Source organism: Symphodus melops, assembly GCF_947650265.1.
Source record: "Symphodus melops genome assembly, chromosome: 18".
Taxonomy (NCBI): domain Eukaryota; kingdom Metazoa; phylum Chordata; class Actinopteri; order Labriformes; family Labridae; genus Symphodus; species Symphodus melops.
Genome location: NC_136708.1, coordinates 12,159,831 through 12,185,265, shown reverse-complemented (window position 1 = coordinate 12,185,265; position 25,435 = coordinate 12,159,831). Strand labels below are relative to the sequence as shown.

Here is a 25,435-nt window from a genome sequence, read left to right as displayed (position 1 = left end):
GCTCAGAGGGTACAGCAGCTCCAAAAAGACTGCAAAACATGATGGCAAAGCACATCTACATGCACACAGATGCTAAAAAATGTAAATGTAATCAAAAGTCAATTTCTGAGAATCCCAGAAAGCATTTTAAAAAACCCATGCAAAGTTACCCTTCCCAGAAAAAGATCTCTATAGCTGCCATTGAAACGCTGTGCCTCGAGTGAAAAAATACACAATTTCAAGGACACACATCACACTGACAGAAGAAAACTGCACAGAAAAATTGTGAAACAGAAGTCAATCAAACCAAAACATTCAAAGAAAAGAAAAGCCTTTTTGTTAGTTGATCAGCTACAGCAAAAAGTCAAGTATGCAAACGACCTCACATGTGTAATAAGCAACAGAAACAGAGCAGAGCAGAGGAGGAGGATGTAGTGTTGCCACGCATTTCTTCTTTAGGATGAGTCTTTAGGATCGTGAATGAGAGGGATTACAGTCTCGTTTGTCTGCTAAATTTACTGGCTACATTTGTCTGTGATTAAATGCTGAAGTGCGACATCCTTCTTTGTCAGTGTGTGTGTGTTTTTGTATGTGTGAAGACGAGATAGAGTATGATGCATGAAAAAATGTGAAAAGTTTCGTTCAAGACAATATCAAGTGGGAACAATTCAGGGATACTAAAATACAAATGTTGTTGTGCTTTACAGGTTTATTTAAATACTGACTGAAATACATTTCTTACGGGTTTTTTTTTATTCATCAGTTGGTAGCTGAAAGTTTGCTGATATAACCGAGTGTATTTCTGAGATGATTTTTCATGATTGAATGGTAACCCTAACAGATATCTTTTGTTTTTACTGTTTTTTTTACTGTATTTACGGTTGGTACAAAATGTAAGTTCTTATTTTTTATTTAGAGAATACAATGTGCCAAACTCTTATATGCTGATGACAAGCAGTTTTATTTTCCTCTGTGTTCCCCCATAACTCACAAACTGAAGCTTATCAACTTCAGTTGATTTGGTTAAACCAAACAAATTCAGGTTGGCAAAACATTGTGGAACGCTCTCCCTGAGCACCTGAAGGCCTCACAGATTACAGCTGCTTTAAAAAAAAAAGACTAAAGACTCATCTTTTTAGAAAAGCCTTCTTGTAACCTTGTTTTTTTGTTTTATGTGTTTTTAACTACTCTTTTATGCTTTTAAACTCTGTAGCACTTTGAGATTTTACAAATGTAAAGTGCTTTACAAATAACATGTATTATTATTATTATTATTATTATTATTATTACTTATTGAAGGTAAGACAGTATTCTTGTTTTTTCTTGTCAGCTCATGTCCAGACTTGTCAGAGCTCCAGTGAGCTCTATGACTGCTCTCATCCTTTAAATGTGGAGTTTCACATTCTCTGCTCTGGCTGTGTGCAGAAACACTGTTGTACCTGCAGCTACTGCATTACTTAACAAAGCTAACGGGACATGACATACTTAAACATTCTCAGGATAAAAAAAAAATGTGTTGCAATTGGCAACCTAAATAAGGACAAAGAGAAATCTGTCTTGAATGGAGAGGGACCACCAGACACATCTTCAGAGGAAAATATAGCATACACATTTGAGTTCCCAGGCTACATGCTCTTACACTATATTTCCATTGGACTGGCTAATTTCTACCAGCTGCACTTTAGTGTTCAACCCTTTTAAATCTTAATTTAAATGTGTTGACCTAATTAACAGATTATGTCTAAGACATGTAGAAAAAGCAAGAACCTTGTGATATTTTACTCCAAATAACACTTTGAAAAAAAAACGTGAGTTTAGGTTTAATTAATTTATCAATATAATTTATTAGGTTCTACATTGAATAAATGAGTAAGACAAATTTCCATGTGATTCATACTGACACGGTGAAAATAACACCTTCATGTAAATGTTGTCATGAAATATCAAATCTTCTTCTTTGGCACAAAGAGGGAGAAAATAGACAAAGTTTCATCATGACAGGAAAACATTTCATTCATATTTTGTTCTGGAAGGTGAAAGGAAAAAAGAACAAAGTCTTTATAGAAAAAGTTCAATAAGATCAACCTTGATAGAAAGCAGTAGATATGAGCCGACTAAAGAACTTTTGGCTAGAATGAACAAAGCCCACACTGATAAGGTTCCCAAATCATTAACAGACATGGCTGCACTGATTTATATTGTCCCTGACTAACGGATCTAATTGCATCAGTGAGGATTGAAAAGATGCAGCTCTCGTACACAACACTTTCCCTCGCTCTTCTGTTTCAGTAGCTTTAGCTTTATGTTAGCTTTTCTTACTTTTAACAAAGGTGATAATGTAGTTTCTTCTTTGACATTGATTATAGAAGTGTCACTTTTGTGCATTTTCTGACTCTTATCTCATTTATGCCTAATTTTCCATCAAATATTTCCATTTGCATTCCTAATTCAAATGTTGCTGCTGCTTAATGTAATGTAAATTAGGGGAATAATTTCTTCACATCCTGATTGGTCATACCTCAGCTCCTATCCTACTGTTTAAACCACATTAAGATGCTTTTAGTAAAGCATGGATTATTAAATTCAGTTTGGAGTAGAGGTGATAACACATTCTTAATGTGCAATGAGTGAGCTACTTGACATTCCCACACTCATCTGCCCCATCCTTAAAGCTCATACTATGAGACTTTGTTAGCTGCTTATGAAACAGGCTGAAATGAATATTGATGCCTCTATATGAGCTATTGAATGAGCTACAAGACCAGCAACTAGATTATGGTGCAGTCATTTGTGCCTGTAAACACAAAGTAATTAGCAACACACTAAAACAACCTTTGTTGACATATTGAGAGAGATTCACTTTGGATGTTAAAAAACAGCAGGAGGAGGTTTTTTTTTTTTTTTTTTGTCTTAAAACACGACTTACATACGTGCAGGACAAGCTCGGCAAAGGACATAAGCTGTACACCCATACTCTCCAAAGTAACACAAAAGTGAAGTTTCTAACTGTAGCTTTGACAAGCATTGTGAGTAAATGAAAGGGTCAGTGGTTTTAAAAGATATGATAAACTCTCCTGTGAAAAAGGACTGCAGTTGGTATTGTGACATTGCAGCAATTAGAAATTCAACAATCTGGTGCTCTTTGACAAGGCGATCTATGACAATGTCAGAGGACACAATGATCCAAAGACATATTTTACAGTGTATTGGCTTTTCAGAAATTCGCAATTACTACATTTATTCAAACCCAAATGAACTGCCGATGAAATGCAACAGAGAAAAAACGCAGTTACTCACACACAAAGCTTCTTGGGACATAAGAACTCAGGACTGAAAGAAAAATACTTATTGTTAAGCTATATTCAGGAATATATTGCTTCCATTGTTTCCCACACATGTACTTTGCTTGCCCAAATATATTTTATGGCAAGCAAAATATATTTCCGACCAGTTTTTATTTACTCATTCATTTATTCATAAAAGTGCTGTGTTCCCGCCAGAGCAAACAGGAGAGAGAGAGAAAGAGCATGCGTGCCTGCACTCTCTTAAACACCTGCACTTTCCCCGCTCGCTCCCTCTGTCTTACTCTCCTCGTGGCTTGGCAGAAAACTGAAGGCTGGCCTTCTTGACATTTACAGAACCATCAACCCTGATCGGATGTACAAAAACACTGCAACACATCCCTTCTAAAGTGCAGTCAATAATTATAGATACTCTATCTGGGTTTAATGAACATTTTTTCATGACCACTTTTAACATTAAAAACAAGACTATAAACAGATCCCTCTTTTTTACAATGTGGTGACTGGAGTAAAAACAATTTTGTCTAATGGTTGGATGTTTTGTTAGGTACACACAAAGACTTAAAGATGCTTGGGATTAGAGCATTATTTCTCTCAAACAAACACTATCGTGCAACCGTAACTAGAATATCTGTGCTGGATCATTTTACTCAATGGCGCTAAATGTCTCCAAATGAAAACATCCCTCTTTACTTCATACTCAGTTTAATGTTCTGTCTTTGAATTTTCTTTACAAGCTCATTAAAATAAAATAAAAAGCCTCTTCTTGTGTGTTCATTTGTTTATTGAGTTCAGTGTGGTTAATTAGTCCCTAACGGCAGTGACTAAAGATATTCAGGTAGGGTAGGTCGGCAACATAGTGGAAATGTGTGCTGTATTCACACTCATACACATATCCACACATACAGACACATATATTCACAGAGGTGACGAGAGTCTCCCATTTCCTCTCTGTCTGATACCATTACCATTATCTGTGCCGTGCTCATGGTAGCAATTTAGAGTCCAGAAAGAGTCTGGGCAGCACTGCAAATTGGCCCACTATTAACTAATCAGAGGATGGATGTACACTGATGCATCTGATGCTCTGCACCGTTACTATCACACTCCACCTCATAATAATCCATTAGTACCGTCGAAATGAAGTTCAGTTCATGAAGACATGAGTACAAACTAAGTGCTTTTTACTGTTATTGTACTACTTAATCATGAAGTGAAATTCTGATGGCTCTTTTTTTTTAAGACAGCTCTTTTTTTCCTTTTCCTTAAAGTAGAGATCTTTTAACTCAGTGTCAGGCTTACTCAGTGATTGAACAGCTAAACTTTAACAAAGTATTTTCAACTGCTGTTAATTAATAAACATTTCAATATAAATGTAATTAAAAGTAGGAACCGAACTGTATGAGAAATTTTAGAGGAGAATATCAATATCGATATTGGGGGGAAAAAAAATTAGATACTGAAAAATCGGCCAATATCTTTGTTAAATCTGTAGAGATAGATATAAATATGTGTAATGAAGCTATAATGAGGCTATTAAGTGACTTACGATCAGGTCTTTCTCATTCACCCTTTCTTTTTGCATGTGCACTCATGGTTCCGCTGTCATTCTCAAGCTGTCAGTTTTGGGCTATCATTGGGTAATCAGCTGTCTCATCAGCGGTAATCATCTAACCAATAGCACAGTGCTCCTCCCTCACTTTCAGTCTGTCATTGTTCTGCTTCCATTTTAAACATGGTTCTTTCTCTGCCCTTAATTCTTTATGCTGATGTTTCGTGCACCCATCCACCTCCCCATCACCGCTATCTTCATCAGCAGAATATTCAGCCATCAAATTTTCACCCATCTGTTCTCATCAAATCATCAGCTTCATCACCATCAGGGTCTGGACTCCATAAGGGGGTTTAATCTTTAATCTGACACTCAGAATTATATTCCCCAAAGATATCAAGCACCCTATAGAGTCCAAGCGCCAAAGATTTTCTGTTAAATCACATGTTCTTATTATTCATTGTAATTAATAATTATCCTAAATGCACTTGTCTCTCCTGATTGAATGAATTATGTTGATCCCTCAAATGCGGTTATCCAACACTTGTGGCAAAGATGTACAAGATGGTCCCTGAACTGGAAAGTAACTGCACATGTACATGCATCAGCACTTGATACTCTGAGAAGTAATAATGCTTGACATAATCCATATAGAACACTCTGCAGGTGAAAGAGAATAGCTAGTATATCACAGTGATACTCAAATTACACAAAATTTGACTTGTGAATAAACCTAATAATATTGTGGCATGTCAGAGATAAAAATGAGCTAATATCTGGTGGATATGCTAATAATGGCCAGTATTATCATCTGGTTGAAATATAAAGAAAACCACTGAGTAAGAGTCAGAAAACATGAATATTGTTTTAACTGATTCACAGCATTTTTTAATTCACATGTCAGAATTATCAAGAGTCATTACTTTGATTTAGAATTATTATACTATTATATTACTATTTATTTTTGTGCTTGAGAAATCCTTGACAATTCCTGATATTTCAAAAGTGTTCATTGTAATTAAAACAGGATAATGAAGTTTACTTTTCTTAACAGGTCTAATTTGTGCTATCTCACCCCCACATGTCGCAGTTACTACATCCAACTTTACCAGAATTGCCCAAAGGCATGTTTTTAAAATGAAAACAAGTTTGAACACATAATTAACAAGATTTAAGGAATAACACAAGAAAGATCATACTAAGATAAGAGCTGATTTTATAATTACGTTGCTCAAATTCACGCATTTAGTTTTAATTAAACACAACAGGCTTTTAACACAGGGTAAAAAAAGCTTGTGCATAAATCCTTATGAAGCTAAACATTCACTACAACCAATCATACCAGATTGTGATATTTTATACATTCATATTTTCAAAAATTAGTAAGACTTTACTTTTATGAGAATGACAGGTCAGATTTCAAAACCTTACCTTTCTAAAACGGTTACTTGCCTGTGTCCCTTTAAAATGGACATTCTCACATATGCATATGAAATGTGCATGGACTTGAAACATTTGCTTCAAGAGCTTTATTTAAGGTGAGCTGGGAATAAAGAATAAAGGAGACAGATGACCTGCACGGTCATCTGAGTGACTGACTGTATGCCACTCGCCAGTTCTGAACCCATCTGAAGATCATAATTCACATCTAAAAGATAACCTTGCTTTTTCAATTCTAGAGATAAAATAAAAAAATAAAACACACATTCTTTCACAGTATGCTTTCAATTATCGCTGTGAGAGAAGACCCTTTTCTCAGGAGGCCTCTGCCTCAAAGCCTTTGCTCTCATTTCCACTTTAAATACGGTTTTCAAAAGACTGCAAATATTTTTTCAGTCACTGAGACCATTAGGGGGGAGATAAAATATAGTAATTGACATAACCTCTAATATCAAAACAAAAGCCACAACATACGTTATCAAACTTGACTGCAAACTTTTTTACTGAAGATTAAAACTCTATAAATATTTCTAAAGATGAAATATAATCAAATATGCAGAAGTAGAAAAACAGAATAGCGCCCCTGATTGTGGGCCTTATTCTGTGATCACAACAAGCTTTTTGCAAAGATGGACAAAGATCCCATTAGTATGTGCCTTTTGTCCAATTCCGCTAACACCCACGTGCATCAGTGTGCAGTTGCAAAGGAAGCACGCTGCAGCTGAGGGCTATGGGAAACCAATTAAGGAAGTATTTTGGCTGGACTTGTCTGAAAGGCATGAACCACAAGTCCCTTCTAGGCACAGTGTTCCTAGCACGCTCCATTGGGTCAGGGAGTGGGATGTGTCTGGGTGCTACAAGCTGTAAACAGACAGGGAGGGAAACGAGGCAGAGTGAGAAAGATGGGTGCTGTTATCACAAATACTCAGAGCAGCCAGCAGGATAATTACAATAGCAGCTAGAGTCTTCTCTCACTCCTTTACTGTTGCCCCCAAAGGGTAAACATTTAAAGAAATTAAAAGACGGGAGAAAGAGTGAGGAAGAAAAAATGTGAAAACACCAAACATTCAATCATCATGAGGAGCGATATGGGAGACAAATGATGACTTGACACAAGGGAGAAATGGCAGAGAGTGAGCAGAAAGCTTCCCAAGAAAACTATGCATTACCTCACTTTCTCTTTGCTCAACAAGCCCCTGAAGCCCTCTCAGACCCTCAGAAAAGAACAGTCTGAATTCTTCCTGCTGCTCTGACTGTCGTATTAACAGAAATATTTCAATATATTGCTCTACATTCAACATCAGATCAGTTACTTTTAGGAATAATTTAGTTGTAGATCAAACAGAAGAAAAGGGCATACGTGTGTAATAATATCTAAGATCATAGAACTCATTACTCAGGCGTAAAAGAAGGCAATGTTTGAAGTATAACCAGCATTATGCAAGGAGTACATTTATGCAAGGACCAATCTTTGATGGCAAAGATTCTGGAAATAAATATTCACATCCCTCTGCTATTTTAACACCATCAAGGTCCCATTAAACTTGAAGTGCACCACCTTATTTTCAGAGAAAATTGTTTAACCCAGAGACCAACCAACAACAAAAAATCACTGTTCAAAGCTTTCAAAGTTAGCGAAAGATCTTTCCCTGGCTTCCACCAATCAATCTATGAGACCTTAATTGGTGCAGATTACAACTGGTATTATAATCAACCCTGTGATTAATAGAGGAAGTTGAAATAAAAGCCAAAATCAGGATGTAAAAGAGCCAACAGGCAAAGTAAATCAATGGACAGTCTGGTAGTCGAGAGATATTGCAATAAGTCAGAATTAACAGTGTCTCACAGCACACACAGAGCTGCCCTTGGAGGGACAACATAACCTTCATTAATTACTGCAAACCACACTGTGCTTCGCTTTCAGACCCCCTGAGAGAGACACACTTCAATGGGGAACAGCAGGGGTCCCTCAGAGGGGGTCCTTTTTCTTTGGGCCTCGAAAAAGGATTTCTAGATCATATCCTCTTTACAAATAATGGCATGTTATTTCATTCATCAAAACGTTTTATTGAGGTGCAATTCTGTCTTACTTAGCAATCGTCTTTCTATTGGCTGAAAAGCCAAATTATCCTGACACGTTACTACACAAACCATCCCTGCGAATAAGACATTTCAATATTTTTTTTGCAATATGTAGAATGTTTCAAGAAACTGTTTTATGTATTGAGTAATAATGTCCAAAAAAATATATATATATATATATATATCTTTTTTTAATATGCTATTTTCTTGGCAGTGCACAATGATTTAACAACAATGAATCTGCTCCTGGCCAAAAAATAGCTTCAGATGGACTAATAAGTGAATATTGTTATCTTCTGACAGGTCCAGGCAAGCTTCGTCCCTGACCTTTGCTCTTAGCTCAGCTTAATATGTAGCTCCTGTTATACAACAGAAATGTGAAAGGGGCATCAAGCTTCTGATCTAACCTCCACAAACACGCACATCTGTGTTTCCCACCACTATTACACAATCTCTTCATTGGCCTTTCATTGTTTTACTGTTGTTATGTTACTGCAAGTCTTCACATTCACATTAATCAAAAGATCACTATCAGACCTACTGTTGACTGATGCAGGCATGAAGGCTGACAGATGCATACGTGCCATGGGAGAGTGCAACATCTTGAGAAAAGGAGGACAGTTTCCAGCATGTTACACTAAATCAGTGTTTCTGGCAAATGAAGGACAAGCTAACTGGACACCTGACAGGTCAGAGTCTATAACTACACACATAATGAGAGTTTATTCTATAGAAGATTACACTATGCGAGGGATCGAATCCTCTATTTTGTAACTTTCAAATGTAGGACTTTCAACCAGACCAACGTCAACATTGTAAAGGATCTTTTGAGGACAAGTGATAAGTCTGACTCCTCCGTGTCAGAGGCCATGCACAAAGCTCACTCTGTGACCATGTTTCTCCCCAAGCAACAGAAAGCTATCAGGGGATGTCACTTTGGCACAGACCTCCTCCCCCCCGCCGCCTCACACACTCACACACTCACACACACACACACACACACACACACACAAGCAAGCATACACACACCCTCCCCAGGAAGTATTTTCCAACCAAACACGGAAGGGAGGAAGTGAAAAGATTTAGACCTGAAGGTGAGACGATGGAAGTGAGACCGAGCATGCAATTAACTGTGAAGGACAGAGTGAGAGGACAGAGAGGAAGACACGAGAAGACACGAGACAGAGAAAATGAAAAGGAGTACGAAGAAGCAGGTTGCCATGTCGGCCCAACCCCTGATAAACTCAATGAGTAGAAAAAGAAACGACAGATGGAGAATGAGGCAAGGAAAAGACTGAGAAGAAGGGGTTTGGAAAGAAAAAACATAAGCACATAAGCAAAAGCGTAGAGTAGATGTTGCCAAGTAAGAAACGGAGAATAAAACAAAGATGAGCTTATTTTACTGAATAGCAAACAATAGCAAGTATAAACGAAAAAAATAGACAATAAGAAACAGAAGCGTACAGACATTTGCATGCTAATTGGATCCTTCACATGGATGTTTGTTCCTTTTAGTGTAAAAGTATCCCAAATTCATAAAGGCTCTATCAACGTGTGGCTCCTGCTTTACCCATTAATGTATGCCTATATGCTTTCTGTTGGATTTGTCAAGAGAAATTGAGTTAGTTGCTTCCACAACATTAAGAAGAGTAATCGTTAGTTTGTCAGAGGCGGCCTAAAATGAGGATTTTGGATGCTTAAAATGTTTCACAGCTGTCTTTTTAAGCCAGAAGGAAATGTAGAAACTACTCTGGAGAACAGAAGTGAAATCAAAATCACAATTTAACAGCTTTAAGCAGGAAATTTACTTTTTTATTCTTATACATAATAAGTTAACTTACAATATGACACAGCTGTTTATGATGTCATAATACCTGCAAAACATTTTCTTTTACCGTTCCAAAAAAATCCTCGTTATTTTTCACAACACATGACAATCATTTTCTGACCTTAAGGTACACCTCAATGATAAACATCATAGGCGAGAGATAATAAACAGCTGCTATGGCACAGCACGTTCCTCGGCTCTGCTAATAAACTGATGTGCTGTCAGAAGGAGAACATTCGATCGATCGAGGAAACACTGGATCATGGTTGAGTCGCAATGTTGAAAATGTAATTCAAGTATTCAAGGTATAGGAAGATATCACTGGTCAGATAAGACACAACGGCATTTTTATAAAAAAACATTACGATGGTTAGAAAATGATACACACACATGCACTCGAGCACATACACATCTGTTGTAAAGAACTCTCCCTGGTAACCAAGCCATGAGCCATTCACTCTATTCTAGCACCACCTATCGATACTTCTGCTCACTGTTTAAAGCGCTGTGCATGCAGTATTTTTTAAAGTTAGTGTATTACTCTGTGATATATAACCAGCCACAGTGTAATCACTTTAGATTCATGTGTCTCTTCGGTCTCTCGTGAGTGCTGTCGTAAATCACTTCAGATGTTCTCTGCTCTTATTTCTCTAAAGCTCCTCATCTTACCACCTGCATTTAGTAAACTGTTTTACAGTACAGAGAAAACTGCAACAGATGACTGTGAAATTGAATTTTAAATCAGAGTCCAGAAAGTTTGCCACTAAGGCTCATTTGACTCGTGCACAGAACTGAGAGCCAATATGTTAGAGAGACGGAGAATGGCTACAGTTGTGCTGCACATATTGCAGCACTTAACTTTAATAGCATCCTAAACCAAGTCCAGCTTGCCTAATAGTCTAAGAGACGTCGACTTCTGTGTCCCTTGCTGCTTTTTTAAAATGTCTTCATCAGTTTACACAGACCCAGCTGTACACTGCCTTATGTCGTTGGGAAAGGAATTTAAGACGAAATTCCTGACCTTTGGATCTCACTGGAAATAAGAATTTATTATGCAACAGAAAAGGTTAAACAATAACCCTGATGTATGGCTTGCTAGCTTCCCTAAAAGCTTGCAAGAAATCCATTGACAGCAAAATAGTCCGCATTGTCAAAGTAGCAGCTCAGGGTCAGTGATGAGGTCTTTTCCACATCTGCAAATATGCACCTTAATTATGCTAAATCACATGATTTATCTGATTTGCTCTGAGCAGGGAGTAGTACTGTAGGATAAATATCAATGTAAGTCCTCTGCAGTAAAATGAGCATTGTCCCGTTGGTGATTACAGTACCTTGGTGGATAGATGATAGGCTGACATTGTGGGTCATTCCATGTACCTCTGAATAAAACATGGGGCATTAGCTTGATTAATATTGAAGAATAACAACAGGCAGTGGATATTCTACTGACCTTCCCTGAGTGATGGACTCAATTATAAGATGTTTGTATGTGAGAGAAAGGGACAGATACCTAAGCTGTGTGTTGAAATATGTATGGCAGTGTATTTGGGCAGTGTGTCAATGTTTGTGGCATAGTCTCAAACAACACTAAACACCACTGAAGTGCAAACATACCACATGCATCCTCCTCATCCTCATCACTTTGGCGCCTTATATGTAACCTTAAGTGGACACATTTTTTTGCGAATTCTGCATCTTTTCCATCGTAATCTTTTCATGCAGACCTTTCTTTTGCCACCCTCTTTCTTGCTTTTTTTTTCTTTCATTCCTGTCCTTTCACACAGTGAGCATATTTGCCGCTTGCTTGCTCTCCCATTTCTGTCCAGACTGAGGGGCAGCCAGACAAACAGACAGACAGACACACAGACAGCATGTGGGATGATGAATGACAAACTTATCTCCCAGACTCAGAGAGCAGACAGACAGGCTCAGCTCACTGCAGGGTGCTGTTCATATCTCAGTCTGTCTGTCTAAACTTATCTTCTGTCTTTCTCATTCTGTGCTGTTTCTGTTTTTCCTTCTTCGACAGCCTGTATGCGTGTCTATACCTTTCCTTACCTTCATCAGTAATGTACATGTAAATTTGAATGTGCAGAGGCTCTTAGTCCTCTGCCATATCAGCTAACTGAAGTCCCTTTACTCCCATTGCCCCAATAAAACCCTGGATGACACAAGCCATTACTTTAAACAGGCTTATGTAAAGTCAAAGGAATCCCCAAGAGAAGGATCCCAATATAGCCACAGACATCTTCAAGGCATTGCACTTCACATTCTGCTCGCTTTCTGCCACAACTGGTGAGTGAACTGATGCAGGCACGCAGCATTTACCAATATTTCGTATTATTTTGTTTCACGGCCTGTGGGTCTGGAAAAGTGGGTGCATGAAGGAATGCTTATTTTCCATGAATTTGTTTATATAGTGAATGTGAGCGTAAATGCAGGAGGGTGGTTTTAAAAAGTGGTGTCAGAAATTCTCAGGCGAAAGAGGGGAGAGATGAAGCCTTTTCGGGGTGGATTTGGCTAGTAGAAATATATTACATATGAAGGAGACAGCTTTTTCTGGGGAAAAAAAATGAAGCTTTATTCTAACCCTTCAAACAGGCGCTGTGCTCTTTTTGTTTGGCAGTGTGATTAATCGTGGAAGTGCAGAAAGGTTGCATGCATTGACCTTTAATCTATTCATGTGTCTAGTTTTGTGAAGCGTGAGCTGCAGATTGTTCTTCCTATGTGTGTTGTAAAATGATGTTTTTTTCAATATTTTTCATATATTGATGCCTCTCCATTTAATTTCTATTCAATCATCTTTTTTGGATGCAGTACCCTCTGCAGGGTGTGTTTGTATGTCTTGTGTTGAAGTCTAATTCCTGAGTGTGTTTAGTTTGTGTGACGTAAAAAAAAGGATTCATCTGAAACCCACAAATTTGCATCTCTTCGGCTGGAAAGAAGAGCCTCAATGTGCGCTGTTTGAACGTGACTATTTAAAGTACCTTTGTAAATTTGCATTCATTCACTGGGAGGATCTAATCTTCAAAATTCATTTATGTCATTCCTGAGCATTAACTATTAAATCCCCCGTGGATCATTGCATTTTTAGAATTACTCCAGGAAAAGCTTGCAAAAGCACAAAATAAGATTTTCTGCATGGGTATAATGCATGCTATCATTTCAATTTAAATCTAATGAGAACTCCTTTCAGCCTTGGCTGGAGTTTTTCAGTCTTATAAATAGAGCATCACAGACAGCACAACATGAGTATGACTCATACTCTGCATTTTGGGTTCTTTTTCCCTTTCTCAGGAAAGCTGGTGTTTACATTCAATCAACATGCAATAATAATCCCTTTAACAGCATTATAAACGGGGAAATGAAAATCCATTTCATATTGCGTCAACAGTCACGGTCATACATTGCAAAGAAAATGGGATTCTCCCTCATCAGCCTGAAAACGTGACTTTAAAAGCTGCAAATTGAGATTTAAAGTGACTGACAAGTGAGCAAACCATCCTCGCAGCTGACAAATAATAACATTTTACAGCATAACACTTGAAGAAGTTCAAAAGGATCATTTCAGTCGGTACCATACCTTACTTCAGTAGATTTTTTGCGAGACAAACAGATGTGGAGGAGGTTCAGAGGAGCTTGGACGTCCTTCCTCGGAGACTGATTCCCAGCTTCTGCGCTCCTATAACGCCGCGTCAATAAAACTTTTTTTTTATTTATTTTTTTTTAACCTTGCATCCACGGAGATAAACCCGAAATAAAAATCAATCAAACGTTTCTACTGCTGTAGCTTTGTCCAGGTAAATACCTTTTACGAGATGATTTTATGACCGACGGTGCGCGCGGAGAGGAGCGCCGGGCAGGACGCCGGTCTGCAGCCGTTATGAATGGTGACAGTTGACTGCCCGGTAATCCAAGTGCGTCTAACAGCCTCCCTTTTACGCGGACGAGCGTGTGGTGACCGAGCTCCTCCTCGCCTTATCTTCAGTGTGTCTGTGTGCTGCAGACACACAGTGAGGAGAGAGGGAGGCTCTCCTGCGCGTGTGAGCGCGAGGGTTTGGACACCATCATAATGACAAATTCTATAATGTGGATTTAAAAGACATATCTGTTTGGCTATGGGTGGCCACAGTGTGGGTTTCATGACTTTAATGACAAGGTTCATGTTCTCTTTACTTCGAGGCTTATCACGTTCAAATGTGGTCACAATATAACTTGTTTTTCTATTTTGAATCGTTTTTAACAAACAGTCGACTAGCCACACATTTCAAGGAAAGAGGAACTCTGCAAAACCACATTGGCACATGATATAGCTTTTTCGGATAAAGACGCCATTGACAAATGTTGAAGGACATATAGGCTTTGAGTGCTAACCTATTATTTAAAAAAAAAAAACAACCTAAAAAGTTCAAATACATTTTAAAATCCCCAAATCCTTAAAATTAGCCTACACCTAGGCTACAGATTTGTTGCGCTATTGAAAAGGAAACACAATATTATCAGTAAATAGCCTGAATAAATATTTAGGCCTAATATTGTAATAAATTAATTTTAATTTTTTCATTTTGTTAAAAAATATTAAAGGTTTACTGTCTGTGGAGCTCTTTGTTCTATTAAATAGCATGCGCGTGAGCAAGCTAGCATACAGCCGACATGCTACGCAGTTCAACTATCACTGTGAGTTACGCTGTTGCATGGTCAACAGGTGGCGTAACACTTAAAGATCTGCTGCAATGCATCTGGTCTTCCTCAGTTGGGCCTTCCAGCAACATTTCCAGTCATCCCGTTCTTCCACAACAGAGAGGAAGAAGCTATCAGGTTACAGGATGGAGGCCTAAACAATGCTGGTTGTAAAAAACCCTTACTTTTTACATATCAGCCTTGCAAATGGATATAAAAGCACTCAACACATTTGTTTGGCCTCAATTATCTCCACCTCTTTCAAGCATGCCAGGGCCAAGAAGGTGGACTGCGCTCAAGCATGGTAGGGAGTGATCCCACGGGTCAAACTAACTGGACTTTATAAGGGGTGAAGCTTCATTTTACTCTAATACAAAAACTTACACAATCTAGCACTTTCAAAAGTGATTGCCTTTCATTGTGTGTCCCAACACAAACTTAGATCTTCCACTGCCTGTCTCTTGGAAAGCTAAAGCTAGCAACCTACAGTTGCACAAAAATGGTAGAAAATGGTTATTTGATTCAGCTACAATTAAGCACTGTGCTCTCATGCGGACTCATCCTGTATGATTGTTTGCAATGTGCACATTCATGTGTTTTGTTGAAGGGCTTCTAATATTTCTCGAATTGGATACTTAAAGAGGTTACAATTTCTGTTTCTCCAAAATTGTCCACCCCAGCTTTATCGCACATTTCTTACAGGTGCACACACAAACACGTTATTAATAAGATAATACTGCGGACAATAAATACTTACCTGAACCCAACCTTAAAACACCAACCATAACATCTTGTTCTCCAGAGCCCGAGGCATGATCCCTGTTTGGCAACACATCCTTCTGTCACTTGTCTTTAGTTGTATCCCTGAAAGTATTCCAACACAAATCCTCATATTCACACTGACAAATCAGTGTTGGCCATGTAGCTGCATATTTATAACATATTATAATGGTAGCCATAGAGGTATTACAAATCCCTTCTGGAAGAGCCCCTGTTTCAACTGATCGCATTTGAAGCTGTGCTGTAGATGATGTTGTTGTTAAAGGACAATTCTATGAAAAAGTGAGGCCATTTTCACAGAATCCTCCTCATTATGATTAGTCGGGGTGATGATGGAAGGTGGTGAATCAATGAGCAAACTGGAGCTGGAGGGATACCATTTTTCTTCGCCCATTTTGTGGGTCATACTGTGATAGGTTTCTAGAGGATAATGATGGCCATGTGACTCCTTCTTGCAGCTTGGTTTAGAACATCACTGTATAACATTCCCCCACAAAAGAATTCATTATATTTCTTAGAGATACAGAAAACCAGAGCGACGATAACTGTTGCTGAAGCAATTGTTGGATTTCAAGGTTTTATAGTTTCAGCTAATTACGCTGAATAAGAGGAATCAGAAGCATGTAAGAAGCCGTTTCTAACCAGGGAATGATTATTTTTATTTATTTTCAACAATAAACACTAGTATTTGCTGCAAGAAAGAACAACTGCTCATTGCTACAACTTGTATGATTCTATTAAAAGTGAAATTATATACAAATTAAAAACCACTTCTAAAAATGTAATACTATTGTAAAAACTGACTTTATTTTACCACGTTGTTTCACTGGTTCTGATCTGAAACATTTGAAAAGACTGACAGTGATCACACAGTTATGTGCATTGATATTATCACTGCTAGTGGAGTTGAAGCTTCTTTTGATCAGCTTTTTGGTTTAATTCTTCTATTTCTTTCAGGAAAAATCTCAAATCTGCCCTGATCCAAACAGGAGCCAGAAGCTAGAGGATTATCCACTACAGTGCAAGATATTTCCCTTGGGAGCTGATGGAGAGCACAGCAGAGATACAAACGTTTTTAAGATTTTGGTTGAAATTGTCTTTAGGCCCTGACAGACATTAATTACTTATGTGCTCTGAAAAGAGAACAAAGAAAATCCGTCATCTGTTGGAAGCATGTAAAAACTTCGACCAATGTGTGCCACGAGGTACCAATTTGATGAACCAATAATGCATGCATGAGCCCACACTCAAAGCATGAGCTGAAATCCGCTTCTCGACCAATGGCGTACGTGAGGGGCATGGCCTTTGAGGGGGCACAGAGGGGAGGGGATGCGTGAATACGGAGCACAGCGAGGATGTTACTTTCAAAATCATGCTATTTTTCGAACATTACAAACCCTGCCTTCAATTACTGAAATTATTGTAATTTGTTTACAACCGATTAAGCAGAAAAAAGAATTGTGCAAATTCTGCTTAATATTGAAGAATCTGTGGCTGCAGGCCTGGATTTCGATATCAGCAGTGTTTTCCGATTGTAGTTGTTTTCAGTTTTTAACCTAATTTGATAGAAAGCTCATCTGTTAGTACATGTTTTACTTTTTTTTTTTCTTTTTACATTTTTATGTCACAGTAGGAGCAAATTTAAATATGACTTTTAATGGCTAAATTACATTTAACTGTTTTAGTTGCTAAAAAATTTGTCAGACGTCCTAATAAATATTTTTCCAAACTTCTATACCTCAAATAACTAGATACGGATGTATAGTTTCAGTACATCTATATTTAACTTAGTTCAGTAAATGTTTTCATGGCGCTTTGCTCAGCTTCCACCAACATATCCAGTTTAGTTTGGAGCAGGTCTCAAGAAAGATAATCTGTTTCTCACCTCTAGTTTGCATACACTATGCTTACTCAGTGAATTCTCATTTCTCTTGTGCATCCCTCTCAAGGGCAGCATGTGGCAGGTCAGCTCTCCTAAATGAAATATGTATTAAAAAAACATATATTATTGAGCTGCAAATTTAATTCTCACAATGTGTTTTTAAGATGCTGAGTCTGCAGAGCACTGCTGAACAGAAGCTGGATATCAAGTGTTCGACCTCTGGGAGCTTGTAATTGAAGTGTACAGGAGGGGAATATGAGGAAGAGTCTGCAGCCTGGACTGAATATATTTATTTATTTATAAATGTTGTTTTTTTGTTTGTTTGTTTTTTTCAATTTGGAAGATAAATGTCATCATCTGGCGTAGGAGAAAAATAAGCATCTGTATTTGTTTGTTCTGTTCAAATCACTTTTAATCTTCCCGAACTTGACGAAAAGGGTTTGTGGCACATTTGCGGAAGGGTGAAAGCAGAAGATTTATTTACAGCAATGCGTCATGTGCAGAGGAAAGGATGATATTCTCAAACAACAAAAGCACAGTTGTGAAAGTAAAGATCTGTGAGCTGTGGGAGGGAACCTGTCAATAATATGTGAAATTGATTCCTTAGTCTTGCAGAATGGAAAAGGACCCCTGTTATCATAGAAAGTTCTCACCTGAAAAATCCATTGCTGCCCTGTTACCGGAGCAAAGGCAGGGTAAGTACAGCCACAGTTAGAATTGGGAAGGTAATGACTGTAAACCTCTACTACCTGCATATGCTCAGACAACACACATCTCCAAATTAATCTCTTCTTGTTGGCATTTCCAGAAATCCATGTAAAACTTCAGAAGTATAGAGATGTCTGACTTGTTTAAATACACAACAGTTACATGTATTCGGCAGCCTGGATTCTCATCAGCAGACACATCAATCTCAGGATAAGGAGCAAAGAAAGGGGTGGGGTGGGTGGGGGGGTGATGGGTTCTACTTACCCCAACATGGGATGATGGATGTTGGGGAAACTGATGCCATGTCAGGACAGGCAGGGAATCCTCCAACAAAAATGGGTTGAAAGTAAAACAGACTTTTAAGGCTGTTTGATACTTCTATGGCTAATAACAGTTCTCGTCAGTAGTTAGATAAATCTAAAGGGACCAGAGGTCTATGGATTTTAATCAGAATGTATTAAAATCTTTGCTTTTTTTCTTGTGAATTTTGCCTTTGTATCAGTAAAATAAAGTATTTGAAGCAGAGTAATGTACTTCTTTAGTAGAACAGGTTAAATTGTGAATTATATAATGTGCACCAGTAATGGATACAAGTAAGTAAAGATTTAACACCACATGGTGCACTAACATTTATAAACCTAAATGATGGCTTCTTGTTATATAAAGGGAGTATAAACTACAACAAAGTACTACATATCTATAATGTTGTTCTATTGTTGATATCACAAAAAGACATAATGTAGAACTTCCTTTCCTTCTGTCTTGCAGTCTCTAACACATTAGACTGATTTGTCTTAAGCAAAACATGTCAAGTGTATATCCGCTATATATTTGTCTTTTGAATATTCAACTCATACCTATCCATCTATCAGAGTAATGTGTTGTGAATTGTTTGAAAAGAGAGAATAGATTTGAAGAAGATGTAGCAGTATCCAAATTCATGTTTTTTAGTAAACTCTGACTGAAGCAGCCACAAGTGTAAGAACACTCTGAAGCAGCAGGTACAGTGCTCATTTCAACAAAAAACACTCACAGGTGCCGATTGTAGTCGAATAAATGCTGCTGATTCAACACTGCATTGCGTGGGTTGCTCCAATTTTCTCAACTATATAACTACAAGTAGCTGCAGAATCTGTTGCATCTGCAGTTTGTTTCTGAAAAGCAGTGAGAAACAGGTCAACGCCAATTCAGTAGCAAGTTTTATACTATAACAATTATATATATATATTTACTATAACTGTATAAATAGTGTGTGTGTGTGTGTGTGTTGTATAGTTATATTGAACCCACCCAGAGAAAATACCATCATAAATACAGGTTAATATTTTATTATGACAAATTAGCTATATGTTATTCTGCCACCAGGGGGCGTCTAAGATTCTCCTCTTCACCAACCACTATATCAACAATATGTTGAGCCATCTTTAAAGCAGATTATGCCATGCAGATGCAGATATTAAGTGATTTATTATGTTTAGTATAACGTGAACTGTTTAAATTCAACACTTACTCCAGCACGTTTTTTAAGAGGGATTTAATAAACTCCCTCTCAGTACTGAGACAGATGCTTACTGGCTTAAACAAAATTGCTAAAGGACCACCATTAACTTTGAGAAAATGTCTCGTAAAATCACCTTACCTACAATCTGACAAATGGACTTTCCACATGTAATGAATCTCTTTTTAAATGAGAAGCATGTTTCAATGTAAATGTTCATTAATCAACACGAAAAACAAGGGAGAAAAATGACGTTGCCTAATGAGCTGCAGCTAATGAAATAAACAGAGCTGGATCAATTCATCTCGAGCCCTCTAAACTAAACACCAAATCTTCTGCAGCCTCTATAATACTGCCACCTCTAAATGGTCCTATTTAGAGCTTTGTTCAAATTCAAAGTTAACCAGTGTGTCTGTTTGCGCCATATGAAACATTTATCATGTATTTTGGTGGTTTAAATAGCCTGTAAAGGTAGCTTCCTTGCTGAATATTTTGTCTACTATCTACACTCATTAGATATGCTATCATTTGTATTTTTATTGATAAAAAACGACTGACAAGGAAGGGAGTCTGCCTTAAAGAGTGAAAAGCTGAACCAAGCGTCGCTTGAATACCCTCCCAAACTACTTGTATCAAACATTTCAAGTGTATGTTGCTTTCGAGAAGTTGTGTGCTCATTGTTAGGATGACATTGTCTTTCAGATGTCTATCTCGTAGATGATTTAGCTCTTGTTCCTAATAGTGAAGGGGCTGAGACAGATGCATTACCTTTCATTATTATTTATAGCCAGGCCAGATTGGGCGTGCAGTTTCCTTTGATGCTTTCCATAAATATTTATTTTCTGAAATATCACACAGTGCTTCAACTCTTCTATTATTAGAGTTGGAGACAGCACAGATTTAGGCCAGTCACATTCTAGAGACCCAACACATCTAAAAAATCTTAAAAAATGTAAGTGTAGTATTGACCAAAAAATAAACAAAAATCCTATTCGATGATTGGCTTTAGAGGAAAACGTGAGTCCTGGCTGCATTCCAGTTTGTAGTAATAATATCCAGAATTTTATTATGATTGCTGCAACCATTGTTGGAGCTCAAGTCTCTTTTTTTGCAGTTTCCTCTCCTTTTTGAAAGGTAGTATCGTCCTAATGAACCTGCCACAGTATGTAGCATTTGCTTCTCCATGATTACTTCCTTCCTGATTCAAAGCCTCGCTGAGCCAACCCAGATAAGCCTGAGTGCCTTGCAAAGTCTCACCAGATAAGGCGGGAGGACAGCAGCATTAGTAAAGAATGGAATACACCCAGAGATAAAGTGAAAGTGCTTCAGAGAAAGTGAAGAAACTGGCCAAGCCTGTTTTATTTTGCCTGCTGGATTGTTGTGCTCTGGTTAAAACACTCTTAAAGGTTATGCATACACCGCAGTGATTTAGGAACCCATTTAAACCATTTCAAATACCACAAACACAAATACCTCAGTAGACACAACACAAGTGTAATATTGGTGTTTTATTCTTCATATTTTATAAAAACGTTTTCATAATACAGCAGAGCAAGTAAAAAAAGTTCATTTCGATTAAATATTTATAATAATGTAACAAAACACACGTTATATAAAAAACAAACTCACAGGAACATTAGTGCAGTAGTAAAAACTTTGTCAAAAAACATAAAGGTAACTCACATTTTGAATTGCTCATAGAGCATGACATACGTATACAGTGTAACTTTATATGTGCCAGTAATGCTCTTTCTATGACAATAACCAAGACAAAAACTGCTTTGGCAAAAAAAAAAGAGTCAATTAATCAATTATGTTAGCTTCCAAGAAGGCTTTGTCTGAATGAAATCCCTGAGACCACGTGTCAGACGACTACGCCTGCAAAAAAGAGATGAGATTATTTCTTCTTCTCCTCCTCCTGCGACGACCTTTGAGTTGAATTGAGTGTTTTTTGGCTGCTGTAAAAACAAAGTAAAAATTGATCAGTAATTAGGTACGGTATGTTCCATTTTGTCCTGACCAAGAAATCAGCCAACTGTATTTTAAATATGCTGCTTTAACTGCTAATTTAAATACTATCATTAAATCAAGTCAACTGCTGATAAATCATGGTCCACAGCTACAAACATCTCGATAAATAATCAACAAACATAATGCTCCAGTCACGCACCTTTAACACACACGTCCATGCAGTTCTGCCTGGAGACAAAGTTGTTGCTGCTCCCTCCGCAGCCCGAGTAGATGAACTCCTCACACATTTTGGTGGCTGTGTTGTAGTAATAACGAGGAATGGAGGCTGAACATTTCCCTTTGTCCAGTTGGTCCAGACAGAGCACGGGAATGGCTAAAAAAAAACAAAAAAAAAAGAGACACAAAGCAAGATTAGGCGGCCATTCAAAAGAGGAGAGAGACATCAGAGGAGATTCTGATTGCTTTTTTCAAAAGGGAATCACTTTTTTCTCCTCTCTCAGATGTTTAATTATTTCCTTATGATGTAACTTTAACCATTGTGCATCTCTACAAAGGCATGATGAAGCTTTCTTTTCACACATATAATCTTTTTTTTTTTTTTTTCCAACAGAGCTACTTAGTTGTGCTTGAGTAGGCTACTCTGTTACTTCTTACTTGACAAACAGACATTTGGAGTAAATTAGCCACACAGAGATGCTGATCAGCAACACTTCGGTAGCCGCACATCAGAATCAAATCATTTTATACTAACTTTTTCGTGGACTGCAGTACTCCATGCAGGATGTGAGATCTTGGAATCGGTTAGAATTTCCCATGCAGCCTCCATATGAGAAGGGCTCACACTGCATGGTGGTCATGTTGAAGAAGTACATGTGGAAGAGGGCACGGCATGGTCCCTCTTCTTTAGGAAACCTGCAGATTTGGGGAATCTCTGTGAAGAAGAATGACACTATTTTAGTTGGGGGGGTAGGGAACAGCATCCAACTCAGAGCACAGAACTTTAACAAGCCTAGTATAAAAAATGTAGGCCTAAAGTGATGATGTTCAAATGCAAAAAGTGAAACCACACCCAATGCACTTTCAATAACTTTGAGAAGTATGCAAGGTCACCATCCTCTTATGTGTTCGCTCATCACAGTGAGAAACCTACTTGGGATTCTGAAACAGGTTTTTTGGCACTCCTGAAAGCTGTTGAAGTTATTGGCATTCCCCTGGCAGCCTCCATAGTAGAAAATCTCGCACTTCTGGGTGATACTGTTGTAGTAATAGCGCTCAATGTTTCCCCTGCAAGGTCCCTCGTCCACTTGAAGGAGGCACACGCCTAAACGCAGAAAAAGATATGCTTAGTGGAGGACGAAAGCAGCATAGACAAAACATGGAGAATAAGCAGGAAACAACAAGAAAAATAAAGATTTCTCACGATAGAGATTACATGATAGACAACAAGTAACGACTTTAAAGTGTGAATAGTTCGGTTAAATCAAGAGACGTCATTACAGCGCGTTACCTTTAGGTGCCAGGGCCAAGGCGCTGTACAACGAGGAAAACAGTGCGATCAGCGTTACTGTGCAAAACTCCATAATTCAACCTTTTCAAACCTTCAAAGCCCTTTTCAGCTCTGAAGACCATCCCGGACAGATTCAGTTTTTATAGCAGGGTGAAGTGTTTCCCAGGAGAAGGCAAGGGGCGGGGATGTAGCCTAATGACTCATTTCAATACTACAGTCTAACTACACGAGAATGGGGATGAACAAGTCCGTGACATCAGAGTGTCGCTGTAAATTTGTAATACTTGCGCAAACGGTCGTTGCAGTAATGTAGGATACATGACTAAGGGTCACTTTCAAGCCAACAAAAACAGGAGAGAAATTTGACTTCCGATTTATTGCGACTAATTTTACCGGTAATAACTATGATGATGATGAACAGCGATATCCAAAACCCAAATGCATCACTGAAACTTTTCCGTGTCGTTGCAAACTCTCGTAAAGCATTCATCTAACTTGGCAGATACATCAGGTTCACATCACACACCCCTCTGACTGCATCTGAGACCCCCCCCCCCCCCCCCCCCCCCCCCCCCCCCCCGCGTACACACTAACACGAACTACACTAACACGCACACACAGGCATTTTCAATGTAATCATCCGTCTCTTTTTTCAACCTTGAGCCTTCAACCACCAACAACATACACAAATGTGGCATATTGCTTTCATTATGGACAAAAACAGAAATAAAGGTATGCCTACCTTTTGCAGATACAGCCAATCCCTATGACTAGGGTGTTATTTAAAAAGTGTAGTCATGTTAATAACACTGATGCGTCTCCATCTCGACAGGTGGAGGCTAAATACAGATTAGCCCTCTTATCAAAGTGACCATAAATGAATAGCACCTCTTAATCTGTTTCTTGGGAGAAGAAAAAGCAAAGTCAAAGAAGCAAAAATAAGAATTAATATGTGTAATGTGTAATACACTTTACATACAGCTTTGTGTTTTACATGTAATGTGAAATAAGTGAAACACACACCTTTGGTTTACTTCTCTATTTTTAAATTGTGGTGTGATCATCCATGGGGGGGGGGGGGGGGGGGGGGGGGGGGGGATTGTTTTAATCAGATTAGCAGATTAGGATTGTATATGCAGATTACTTTATAACCCTGATTGAGAGGACCGGTAGAAGGATTCTACAACAGAACTTCAGGGGGAAAGGTTGGGTCTCCGGAGGCATTCGTGAGTGTATTTTTACTCTTTAAATAAAAAAATAATAGTTTAATGTTTAATATCTTTCATTCTTAACATTAAAAGCTAAATGTTACTTTTCTTTGACAGAGTATGCCGGTCATAAACGTAGAAGACTTGACAGACAAGGACAAGGCTCAGATGGAAGTAACTCAACTGAAAATTGAAGTGAAACTTGAGAGGTGGTTGGTAAGTTTAATAACAATACAAAACAGTGGTGAATTTTTTTAAGCAACTTTATCATTTTAAAACTAACAAGGAACACTTTATTTTTCTCAACTGTTATTCATAAGAAGTTATTCTCCCCCCCGTCTCAGAGTATTTATGCTGATATTTTATAAAAATGTAATTACACCATTCCTATCTGATTTAAATGGCTGGACAAGTCCTGAAACTCATTCTCCTGATCCCCTTTAGACATCTAAGTGTTGCGAGGAAATTAAGGACTACATCCAGGCTGGGGAGGAGGAGGACATCCTTGTTAAAGGAATGCCAGAGGACAAGAACCCCTTCAAGGAGAAAGGTGGCTGTGTCGTCTGCTAGACTGGACCTCTGGAGCTTTTCATAACACATTTTAGCACCCAAGAACACGATCCCTCCACTTGTAAAAAAAAACAGATTTGCAGACTAAAGAAGCCTAGAAGGACACAACAAAGTCATAGTTACAAACAAAAAAAGAACATGTATATGATTCCCAATCTTCTTGCCAGATTTGTAGCCTTATAATTGTATTCTTTGGAAAGAAGCAATAAATAAGAGTTGTACTCAGCAAGGGTTATATAATGTTTCTCTCTCATGTGGTGAGTCGAAGATGAACAAATGAGCCCATGTGCTGTTTCATACACAGAAGCAACGGCCATTAAATCTGCTTGTTTGTAACTCAGCCTGTCTCCTTCAAATCACTGTGGGAAGTTTTCATGACTGGGTAGAGAAAAAAAGAAATTTTTCAGTTTGCAGTCGTTTGACAAACTTTTCTCATGCAACATTTTTG

At 38.1% G+C, this 25,435-nt stretch overlaps 3 protein-coding genes across 7 annotated transcripts in view; 1 reads left to right on the top strand and 2 right to left on the bottom strand.

Moving 5' to 3' along the window:
* Positions 1-14,164, bottom strand: part of calcr (calcitonin receptor) — a 59,411-nt gene extending 45,247 nt beyond the window's left edge. For 2 of the 3 annotated variants that reach the window (XM_079367913.1, XM_079367914.1), the window contains exon 1: positions 13,767-14,164. The gene's annotated coding sequence lies outside the window, so the exon portion shown is untranslated. The remainder of the gene's footprint in view (positions 1-13,766) is intronic. The other variant, XM_079367912.1, reaches the window with a different exon arrangement.
* Positions 14,165-21,224: 7,060 nt separating this feature from the next.
* Positions 21,225-23,428, bottom strand: tfpi2 (tissue factor pathway inhibitor 2). Of its 3 annotated transcripts, none has more exons than XM_079368660.1 (5): positions 23,210-23,428; positions 22,853-23,023; positions 22,454-22,633; positions 21,898-22,075; positions 21,225-21,686 (listed from the first exon to the last, which is right to left on the bottom strand). In XM_079368660.1, the coding sequence occupies exons 1-5, from the start codon at positions 23,280-23,282 to the stop codon at positions 21,629-21,631; spliced, it is 660 nt and encodes a 219-aa protein (XP_079224786.1). In that variant the 5' UTR covers positions 23,283-23,428; the 3' UTR covers positions 21,225-21,628. The 3 variants fall into 3 exon arrangements, with proteins under 3 accessions (XP_079224786.1, XP_079224784.1, XP_079224785.1); XM_079368658.1 differs by having other exon boundaries at positions 21,225-21,689; positions 21,902-22,075; XM_079368659.1 differs by having other exon boundaries at positions 21,225-21,671; positions 21,902-22,075; positions 23,210-23,426.
* A 959-nt stretch (positions 23,429-24,387) lies between these two features.
* Positions 24,388-25,327, top strand: gngt1 (guanine nucleotide binding protein (G protein), gamma transducing activity polypeptide 1). The gene is made up of 3 exons (XM_079368648.1): positions 24,388-24,435; positions 24,535-24,633; positions 24,862-25,327. The coding sequence occupies exons 2-3, from the start codon at positions 24,538-24,540 to the stop codon at positions 24,985-24,987; spliced, it is 222 nt and encodes a 73-aa protein (XP_079224774.1). The 5' UTR covers positions 24,388-24,435; positions 24,535-24,537; the 3' UTR covers positions 24,988-25,327.
* The last annotated feature ends 108 nt before the right edge of the window (positions 25,328-25,435 follow it).

Coding starts and splice junctions, on each gene's coding strand:
- tfpi2 (XM_079368658.1), bottom strand. CDS start 23,282: ATGGAGTTTTGCACAGTAACGCTGATCGCACTGTTTTCCTCGTTGTAC. Junction 23,024..23,209: donor CTTGGCCCTGGCACCTAAAG/GTAACGCGCTGT, acceptor TTCTGCGTTTAG/GCGTGTGCCTCCTTCAAGTG. Junction 21,690..21,901: donor CATGGACGTGTGTGTTAAAG/GTGCGTGACTGG, acceptor TTGTTTTTACAG/CAGCCAAAAAACACTCAATT.
- gngt1 (XM_079368648.1), top strand. CDS start 24,538: ATGCCGGTCATAAACGTAGAAGACTTGACAGACAAGGACAAGGCTCAG. Junction 24,634..24,861: donor TGAAACTTGAGAGGTGGTTG/GTAAGTTTAATA, acceptor GATCCCCTTTAG/ACATCTAAGTGTTGCGAGGA.